General features: G+C 39.8%; 1 protein-coding gene across 3 annotated transcripts in view; it reads right to left on the reverse strand.

Annotated features, from left to right (window-relative positions):
- Positions 1-9,560, reverse strand: part of LOC114550011 (CCR4-NOT transcription complex subunit 2) — a 35,170-nt gene extending 25,610 nt beyond the window's left edge. The window contains exons 1-4 of one of the 3 annotated variants that reach the window (XM_028570433.1): positions 9,475-9,560; positions 7,065-7,196; positions 6,253-6,325; positions 764-911 (exon numbers count right to left, since the gene is read on the reverse strand). In XM_028570433.1, coding sequence (XP_028426234.1) covers positions 764-911; positions 6,253-6,325; positions 7,065-7,184 — 341 coding nt within the window. In that variant the 5' untranslated portion in view covers positions 7,185-7,196; positions 9,475-9,560. Of the gene's footprint in view, positions 1-763; positions 912-6,252; positions 6,326-7,064; positions 7,197-8,966; positions 9,399-9,474 lie in introns of those variants that run through there. The other 2 variants (XM_028570432.1, XM_028570434.1) reach the window with 2 other exon arrangements.
- Between the last annotated feature and the right edge of the window lie 1,469 nt (positions 9,561-11,029).

Consider the following 11,029-nt stretch of genomic DNA (forward strand, 5'->3'; position numbering starts at 1 on the left):
AAAGGTAAAATATTGCAATATATCGCAGAATAGTGCAATATCTTTAAAATCGCAATAATATCGTATCGGGACATAAGTATCGGGATGATATCGTATCGTGAGGCCTCTGGTGATTCCCACCCCTAGCGAGCAGCAGAGTTTTGAACGTATTGGAGTTTTTGTGAGACAGATGAAGGGAGACCATATAGCAGGCTGTTGCAGTAGTCAAGTCTTGATGTAATGAATGCATGGATGGGAGTTTCAGCAGCAGATGTCGAGAGGGTGGGGCGAAGACGAGCAATGTTACGTAGGTGGAAAAAGGCAGTTTTGGTGATATGACGGATATATTTTAGATTCTTCGAAGTAGCCACCCTTTGCTTTTTTATTAATAAGGGAAATAATTCCACTAATGAACCCTGACAAAGCACACCTGTGAAGGTAAAACCATTTCAGGTGACTACCTCATGAAGCTCATTGAGAGAACACCAAGGGTTTGCAGAGTTATCAGAAAAAGCAAAGGGTGGCTACTTTGAAGAATCTAAAATATAAGACATGTTTTCAGTTATTTCACACTTTTTTGTTAAGTACATAATTCCATATGTGTTCATTCATAGTTTTGATGCCTTCAGTGAGAATCTACAATGTAAATAGTCATGAAAATAAAAAGGAAACTCATTGAATGAGGAGTTGTGTCCAAACTTTTGGCCTGTACTGTACAATAGATAAATCATGCTGTTTTAAGCGGCCACACATAGATCCATGTTCCCTGGAGTGTGAGTGGTACCTGCTCGGTGAGGGAGGCGTGTGCATGGTGCCAGCGTTGGGTGTACTGGCATGACTGGGGAGCTGGCTGGCAGACTGGTTCAGCCCACTTCGACTTAACTGAGGTGCTGCGCTGCTGTTCATACCACGCATGGGAAACCCCAAAGCACCTACAGCCAGAGAGAGAGAGGAGGAGAGAGGGAGACAGAGAGAAAGAGACAAAAGAGAGAGATAGAGAGGGGGGGAGAGGGAGAGAGAGGAGGAGAGCGAGGGAGACAGAGAGATAGAGACAAAAGAGAGAGATAGAGAGGGGGAGAGACGGAGAGGGAGAGAGAGGAGGAGAGCGAGGGAGACAGAGAGAGAGAGATAGAAAGAGACAACAGAAAGAGAGAGAGAGAGAGAGAGAGAGAGGGAGATGGAGAGAGAGACAGATAGAGGAAGAGAGAGAGCGAGAGACAGAGAGAGGAAGAGAGAGAGGGAGAGGGAGACAGACAGAGAGAGGGAGATGGAGAGAGGAAGAGAGAGACGAAAAAAAGAGAGATAGAAAGAGACAAAAGAGAGAGATAGAGAGGGGGAGAGGAGGAGAGAGGGAGACAGAGAGATAGAGAGAGATAGAAAGAGACAAAAGAGAGAGATAGAGGGTGAGAGAGGGAGAGAGAGAGATAGAGAGAAAGAGAGATAGAAAGAGACAAAAGAGAGAGATAGAGGGGGAGAGAGATAGAGAGAGAGATGGAGAGAAAGAGAGATAGAAAGAGACAAAAGAGAGAGATAGAGGGGGAGAGAGATAGAGAGGGAGAGAGGAGGAGAGAGGGAGACAGAGAGATAGAGAGAGAGAGATAGAAAGAAAGAGACAAAAGAGAGAGATAGAGAGGGGGAGAGAGGGAGATAGAAAGAGACAACAAAAAGAGAGAGGGAGATGGAGAGAGAACATGTTTAAACTCAAGAAACATTTCAGCTACAGACACAGAGACCATTAGAGCTGTGATAAATCAGCGCGTTGTCTCCAGTATGTTTCTAAAGCCAGTGAGATGGTAAATAATAGGTGGGGGGGGGAAATCGATACAGCATAGTATCGCGATATTTTTCGTGGCAATACTGTATCAATACACAGACGCCAAGTATCGATCTTTTATGATATATGCGTTGGTCGGTTTGTCTGCTTGACAATCACATTTTGCACCAATAAAATTGAAGTGAGATGAACAAACGGAGAAATGTGTCTTTTTAGATACAACAGATGTTGACAAAATTGTCCTTTCGGTACATCATTTGAAATTGGGGAAAAATCAGAAGTTGGAGAAAAGGTAAATACATTGCAATATATCGCAGAATATTGCAGCATGTTTAAAATCGCAATAATATCGTATCGTGACTTAAGTATCGGGATGATATCGCATCGCGAGGCCTCCGGTGATTCCCACCCATAGTAAATAAGAGTGAAGAAAGACTTGTTTCTCCTTTTCCACACATCTAGCCAACATGCTGCTAAGTTGGCGCACACATGTAACAAATGTCTGTGCCAGAACACATCAGCGTCTTTATTTTTTATGCAGACTTAGAGTGTTTGGGGTCTGTTCAAATATCTTGTTAATCTTCTATAGAGCAACAATAGAGTCAATTCTTCGGTATGGTATAACCAGCTGGTTTGGAAATTTGACAGTTAAATCCAAGACACAGATTTTTTATTTGGTTAAGACGGCAGGCAAAATTATGGGAACACCTGCACCCCTCAACCTGCAGGAGCCTTTTAATCATGCAACAATCAGGCAGGCTAAGATCATCCTATCTGATGACTCTCATGGGTTGTTTTCGGAGTTTGAGTTATTGAACTCAGGAAAGAGGTACAGGGTTCCTTTTTGCAAATATAATAATAGGTATAAGCACTCATTTGTTCCTCTCGCAGTTAAGCTCATAAATGAGCAGCGATTAATGTATGACCACGAATTCTATTAATGTAAATTTGTGACTGAATGTATGTATGGATAGGAATGAAGGAATTACTGCATTTTTATAATGGATTGTAAGGATATTTATATTTCCAAATGGATACATTTTTTATACTGCCTTTTTAGAAAATGGTAACTTGTAATTTTGCACAGCTATTTGAGTAGCCTTTATGTTTAAGGTCTAACTGTTTTAACCCTGTGTTTGATGTGTGTCTATGTTATTCTTGCAGCAATTTCTCTCTGTCCAAAACGAATTTCTCCTTTGGGAGACTAATAAAGAGACTTTGACTTTGACTCACCGTGACCTACCGCTCTCTACCACGCTGAACTCTCCGTAGTTTGTGAAATTGGGAAGCGATGCAGCGGTAACGTTGTGGTTGGCTAGCAGAAATAATACAAGACTCCAAGACTTTGTCGGTGTGTACTGTATGTTCATGTCATGTACGGTTGTTATATATGTTTTCTCTGTTTCCTTATTTTGGAGTTTATGTCATTTGTGGTAATGTCTCATGTATGTCTGTTGGTGTTATAAATCCCATGTATGTTTGGATGTTTTTGGATGTATGTGTATGTCCTCATTTTTAGACGAGCTTACCCAGGGATGTACACAGAATTTCAGCCTTTGGCTGACAATAAAGTTGTATCGTATCGTATAAAGCTCCTTCAGCAGAAATGGAAAAAATATGGTCTTTTGAACAGCAAGATGAGTTTAAAAAGCCCCACCAGATGTTTCTCTACAAGACTAAAGTTATTTGCATGAACTGTTGGTGTGAACTGGTGTGGTGGGTGGTGATGGCACATGCCTTTGGTGTGGGAGATCCGGGTTCAATTCCCACTGCGATACATCAACCAATGTGTCCCTGAGCAAGACACTTAACCCCTAGTTGCTCCAGAGGCGTGTGACCTCTGACATATGTAGCAATTGTAAGTCACTTTGGATAAAAGCATCAGCTAAATGACATGTAATAAGTAATGTAATGAACTGAGCTACAAGAGGAGTACATCCAGTCTCAAATACCACTTCCTAGTTTATAAAACGGATCTGCTACTACACTATGACCCACCCAGACCTCTCAGGTGGTCTGGGACAGGTCTGCTACACTATGACCCACCCAGACCTCTCAGGTGGTCTGGGACAGGTCTGCTACACTATGACCCACCCAGACCTCTCAGGTGGTCTGGGACAGGTCTGCTACACTATGACCCACCCAGACCTCTCAGGTGGTCTGGGACAGGTCTGCTACACTATGACCCACCCAGACCTCTCAGGTGGTCTGGGACAGGTCTAGTTGTTGTCCCCAGAGTCCGAGCTAAACCGGGGGAAGCAGCGTTCAGTTTTTATGCTCCACATATCTGGAACAAACTCCCAGAAAACTGCAGGTCCGCAGCAACTCTCAGTTCTTTTAAATTAATGCTAAAGACCTCTTTTTGATGTTGCCTTTCTTTAAATTACTGTTCATTTCTTATACTGGAGTTGCATTGTTGAAACTGTATGACAATCTATATAAGCATACAAAGAGAATTAAAAAGTAAGACCAGTGGGACTGGATTATGTGTGTAGAGCAACATCTTATACATTGTCCCACACTAGCAGCCTAAAATCAGCCTAAATGTTTAACTGTTCTTTAATGATTATTTTCTTATACTGCACTGTAACTTTTATTCTCGTATTTTAGTTTAGTTTTTAATTTATGTAAAGCACTTTAAATTGCCCTGTTGAGAAATGTGCTCTACAAATAAAGCTGCCTTGCCTTCAGCATTAAAAACTTGAAAGAAAGATTTTTAAAGTACATTAGGGATGTAACAATGTAACAAAACCGGTTAAACGGTAAACCACGATAAAAACATTGACGATAACAATTACCGTTTTCATTTAAAAATATCGGAAGGAGGAGATGACAGCGATCAAGGCGTTTATCTGAGCTGATAAACGTCCTGATCGCTGTCATCTCCTCCTTCCTGCCATGATTCCAACTTCAACAAACGCACGCTGAAGGCTACGCAGTAGGGGTGGAGGGAAAAAAATCAATACAGCATAGTATCGCAATATTTTCTGTGGCAATACTGTATCAATACACAGACGCCAAGTATCTATCTTTTATTATACACAGTACAGGCCAAAAGTTTGGACACACCTTCTCATTCAATGCGTTTCTTTATTTTCATGACTATTTACATTGTAGATTCTCACTGAAGGCATCAAAACTATGAATGAACACATATGGAATTATGTACTTAACAAAAAAGTGTGAAATAACTGAAAACATGTCTTATATTTTAGATTCTTCAGAGTAGCCACCCTTTGCCTTTTTATTAATAAGGGAAATAATTCCACTAATTAACCCTGACAAAGCACACCTGTGAAGGTAAAACCATTTCAGGTGACTACCTCATGAAGCTCATTGAGAGAACACCAAGGGTTTGCAGAGTTATCAAAAAAAGCAAAGGGTGGCTACTTTGAAGAATCTAAAATATAAGACATGTTTTCAGTTATTTCACACTTTTTTGTTAAGTTCATAATTCCATATGTGTTCATTCATAGTTTTGATGCCTTCAGTGAGAATCTGCAATGTAAATAGTCATGAAAATAAATATACACATTGAATGAGAAGGTGGGTCCAAACTTTTGGCCTGTACTGTGTGTGTTGGTCAGTCTGTCTGCTTGACAATCTGATTTTGCAGCAATACAACTGAAGTGAGATGAACAAACAGAGAAATGGATCTTTTTAGATAAAACAGATGTTGACAAAGTTTCCTTTTGGGGACATTATTTGAAATTGGGGAAAAATTTGAAGTTGGAAAAAAGGTAATAAATTGCAATATATCGCAGAATATTGCAATATGTTTAAAATCGCAATAATATCGTATCGTGACATAAGTATCGTGATGATATCGTATCGTGAGGCCTCCCCTACTACGCAGTGCGCCCGCGCGGCAACTTCAGGAGACTTCGTATGAAGCTGGGAACACGCGGTTTCCACACCGTGGTAATCCAACGTGATAACGATGATATTTTACATGAAAACGGTAATTGTTATCGTAAACTTTTTTTATCGTGGTTAACCGTTAACACCGCTAATCGTTACATCCCTACTCTCAACTAGAGGTGTGAATCTTCACTGATCTCCCGATTCCATTACGATTATCGTGTCTTCGATTAGATATCTCGATGCGTCAAATCCATGTTTCTATTAAAGCCGTGTAGGATATTTAATTCAGAGCTTTTCAAGCTTCAAAAACCAAACATTCTGCAGTGCTCTAATACTAAATAAATTGGATACATAAAACTATACAGCACTGAGCACATGGCACCTCCTGAATGTGCAAAACATACCAGAATATGTAAACAGAAATGTTGTTAGCCCTACATTACATTATAAACAGAAATAATCGATTATGAGCCGGACGATTATCGATGCAGCATCGTCCACGTCCACGATTCCATGCATCGATTATTTGATTAATTTCAACACCTCTACCCTCAAGTGGACCATAAACTGAGCTCTGCGATGCTTATCACAATGGAAGAATAGTCCTAGCAGGTGTGCGTGTGGGTTCATCTTACTCTGCGGGCCATAGAGGCTGGCTCCTAGCTGTGACAGTTGACCCGTTGAGGAAGCAGAGGAAGACGTCAGCATCTGAACAGAGAGAGACAAACACAAACACATCCTTTAATTCTCCTGACACTAGAGCTGTTTTATTAGATCATATTTTCCAAGAGGTTTTGTGTCTTTATTCCCAGACTGAAATGTAAATGACAGAGCTTAACCTGTGAGTCCATTTTTCCTTCTTCCCTCCTTCCCTTTTCTTTCCATCCTTCTTCCCTACGCACTTCCTTTCATCCTTCTCTCCTTCCCTCCTTACATAAAAACTTACACAAAAGTCTACAGCTGCTAAGATGAATCGTTTAGTTGTCAGCTATTAAATTCATCGGCAACTATTTTGATAATCGATTGGAGTTATTTTAAACAGTAAAACGTGTGTGATGTGAGCTTGTTAAACGTGAATATTGTTCTAGTGTCTTCTCTCCTCTGAGACAGGAAACTGAAGATCTTTGAGTTGGGGACAAAACAAGACATTTGAGAACGTCATCTTGGGCTTTTTTGGGGAAACACTGATCCACATTTTTCACAATTTTCTGACATTTTAGAGACCAAAAAATAATCCACACACTAATCGACAATGTAAATCATCGTTAGTTGCATAGCCCTAGCTGACACATATTCATGTTTTCTTATCCTTTCTTAAACTTGAAGAACTGGTCTACACAAAAGTATGACCGTGTGGAGAAGCTCCTTGCTGGCAGATGACAAGACTTAAAAGAAACTCATTACCGTACCCTCAAATCACGACATTTATTCACAATAGTCAACTTACGTCTTTGTCCGGGCGGTGTGGAGGGAACATGGACTGTTGGGTGTAGTAGAGGCTGGAGTCGTCCGCGTAATCGCTCTCTATCCCTCCCTCCATAAACTTCTTTCGGTTAGCACCAAACATCCCGCGTGTCACCTGAGAAACCAGACACAGGAAATGGTGATATTTTTTCTCGTTTCATGTTGTGTGTTAGCTCATCCCAAATGCTTCCTCTTCAGACCAAATCTACCTTTATTTGATGCACAAAGTGTGTCATTAATTTAGGAGGTATGAACACCAGCGTCTGTCAGCTCTGGTTACTCAAACCCCTTTGCACTTTTACTGAAGTAAAACTTTGCAGTTTATGTTTGTGAATATAATAGGGCTGCATAATTAATTGCAATTGTATCAAAAATCGCAATATGGACTAGTGCAATATCCATCCAGTATTGTGGTGCTGCAGAGAAGTCCCAGACTATAAATACTATCCTACAGAAAACATCTTTGTTTGGTACAGATCCTCGCAAAAAAATCACACTATAATCATTTACATTTTTTTTAAATTTTAACATTTTTCAATGAAAATGAGAATAAGGATACAAAAATCATCATTCCCTCCAATATCGTGAATCATATATCAGTCAAAATAATCACAATTATATATTCTCCTCATATCGAGCAGCAGTAGAATATACTTAGAATAGGTTTGGAATAATTTTAAGTTTTACGTGGCGCTGCAGACTCAGGTCTTGTATAAACAGCAGCACTGACCACTGATTATCCAGCAACATCAGACTTGTTTGAACAAATAAACAAAGGCAGCTAAATCCTGGGATCACCCCCCCTTTGTTTTGTGTGAAAGTAGCACAACATAACACCTTCTCTGGATGGTCAAAATTCCCCAAATTATCTGGTTAAATGTGCATATTTTCTGCATTTCTTCTTCAATGATAATAAAAGCATTTTGGGGTTGATTTTTTTGACGGTTAGTCGGATAAAACAACTAATGTAAACCTGTAACTTAACAATATTTTCTGTAGATTTTAGAATAAACGCTTAAAGGAGAGTGTATTTCTGTTTCCCAGCTCAATATCCTCTTAATATGACTCATAAAAGGAGACATTTCTAAGGGTTTTATGTTCTCAGGGATAGTTTGTTTCCCTGGGTTAGAGGTGTTGAAATCTCACACTGACAGCTTACAGCCTACTGATGTTAAACCTAATGCCTTCACATTTGTGGGCAAGTTTTCTTGACTTAAGACATTGATAACTCCACAGTGGCTGAACAGACTGTTACCATTCAAACATGCATTTGAAACTCACACCAGGAAAAGCATCTGCGTTTCACACATGTGTACTCGTGTAACTGGTTTGACGATAAACATCTTGAATCTTGAACTGCACACGAATATCCTTCATATCACCATATAAAGGGCTACGTGCCTTAAATCATGTTATATAAAACGGTATATAAAACCTGCTGAAACCCTGACTGAGGTGGTGTAAACATATTGATCCACAGCCCTGTTTAAACAGTGATTTCTCAGTTTTACTATTTGTTTACTACACTTGGTTAGCCAGTGGCTAACGAGATAAAGTGCCCGAAACTGTCAAATTGAAACGCTACAGAGTAAAGTGATGGACGTTTACAGGCCAGAGGCTAATTGAGCTCTTATATAATATCATATAAAGTCTGTATAATGGCTTGAGTTTTCAGGTTAAAGCTGGTTTTGCCGGCCGAATAGTTTACAAGCTTCCCTCTTCTTGTTTCAAAGCGGCTTTAAATGTGCAGCAGTGTCGCAAAAGGCTAGCTAGCTAACGTTAGCTGTGTGAGCTAATGCTAGCTCCGATAATCTCTCTGAATAACGTTAATTCCACCATAAACACAGCCCGCTGGTAACTTCACAGCACAATTAAACCGGCGTACCTTGATTTCAGTTGAGTTTGTAAGTCCCCTATGCATAATACATATTAGCTGGCGTTACCTTGTTAGCTGTGAAATGTGTCAGGAGCTACGTGCTAGCCGAGCAGTGCACGCAAGCTAACAGCTAACTCTATAGGAATACATGGGGAAGTTAGCGTGGGAGCTAACCAGGCTAACAGCCACGTAAGAACGCCTCTACGGGGACAGTAGTGAGCAGTTATAACACTATCTGGTGGGCAGAGGACGTCGGGTTGAATGCGGTTAGACAGAGGGGAGACTGGCAGAGAGGGGACCGGCGGCAGGTGTGTTTTTGTTCGGGTTTGGGCCTTCTGTGCCTCCGTCGGTTAGTCCTCAAAACAACAACAAAAAGCAACGAAACAGGACGGCCTGGTTCAAAGTCTCCGCTTCCCTCCGCGGCCTGTTTCCGTGGTAACTACCCCGCGAGTCGTGGTTTAGTTTAAATGAGGTTTTGCTGATAAAATAAATCAAACGAATAAAAGAAGCAGCTTACCGCATCAATCTTTCTTCCCCGCTACAATCCAAGATGGCCGTCATCTCTTCGCCAATCAGCGAGGATGCTGGGATGCCTTTCGCGTCTGACCCCTGAGCCTCCATCACTCTACTCTACTCTACTATACTCTACTCTACTCTATAATACTCTACTATACTATACTCTACTCTATAATACTCTACTATACTATACTCTACTCTACTCTATAATACTCTACTCTACTATACTCTACTCTACTCTATAATACTCCACTCTACTATACTTTACTCTTCTCTATAATACTCTACTCTACTATACTCTACTCTATAATACTCTACTCTACTCTACAGTACTATACAGTACTCTATAATACTCTACTCTACTCTACTCTACAGTACTATACAGTACACTACAATACTCTACTCTACTCTACTCTACAGTACTCTACAATACTCTACTCTACAGTACTCTACTTTACAGTACTCCACTCTACTCTATAGTACATTACTCTACTCTACAGTACACTACAATACTCTACTCTACTCTAATCTACAGTACTCTACAATACTCTACTCTACTCTACTCTAATCTACAGTACTCTACAATACTCTACTCTACAGTACTCTACTTTACAGTACTCCTCTCTACTCTATAGTACATTACTCTACTCTACAGTACACTACAATACTCTACTCTACTCTAATCTACAGTACTCTACAATACTCTACAGTACTCTACTTTACAGTACTCCACTCTACTCTATAGTACATTACTCTACTCTACAGTATACTACAATACTCTACTCTAATCTACTCTACAATACTCTACAATACTCTACTCTACAGTACACTACAATACAATACTCTACTCTATAATACTCTACAATACTCTACTCTACTCTACAGTACACTAGAATACTCTACAATACTCTACTCTATAATACTCTACTCTACAGTACTATACAGTACACTACAATACTCTACTCTACAATACTCTATAATACTCTACTCTACAGTACTATACAGTACACTACAATACTCTACAGTACTCTACTCTACTCTACAGTACTCTACAGTACTCTTCAGTACTCTACTCTGCTCTACTCTACAGTACTCTCTTCTACAGTACTCTACAATACTCTACTCTACAGTACTCTACAATACTCTACTCTACAGTACTCTACAATACTCTACTTTCTACTATGTTTTTTCCATTTTATTCTATTTGTTATAACCCTTTTTGTATATTCCATCCTATGTCTATTTAATGTGTATTTGTGTTATTCTGATGTGTGGGGATTTTTCTTTTGAGCTGCTGTAACAAGTGAATTTCCCCAGAGTGGGATTAATAAAGTCTATCTCATCTTATCTGTTTATCTAGTTTTTAATCACTCGTCTTTGTAAATATTTAGCTTCCAATTGTTTGCTTTTATTCCTCATTCACTTGAATTTAATTTACTTATTTACTATTTTTCTGTTTCCAAAGAGCAGCTGAAACAGATGTTAAAGATCTATTCTATTTTACTCCACTGTCTGACAACTGAACCTCCATCACTCCGCTCTATTTTACTGTAATC

Source organism: Perca flavescens, chromosome 23 (genome assembly GCF_004354835.1).
Source record: "Perca flavescens isolate YP-PL-M2 chromosome 23, PFLA_1.0, whole genome shotgun sequence".
In the NCBI taxonomy this organism is placed as follows: domain Eukaryota; kingdom Metazoa; phylum Chordata; class Actinopteri; order Perciformes; family Percidae; genus Perca; species Perca flavescens.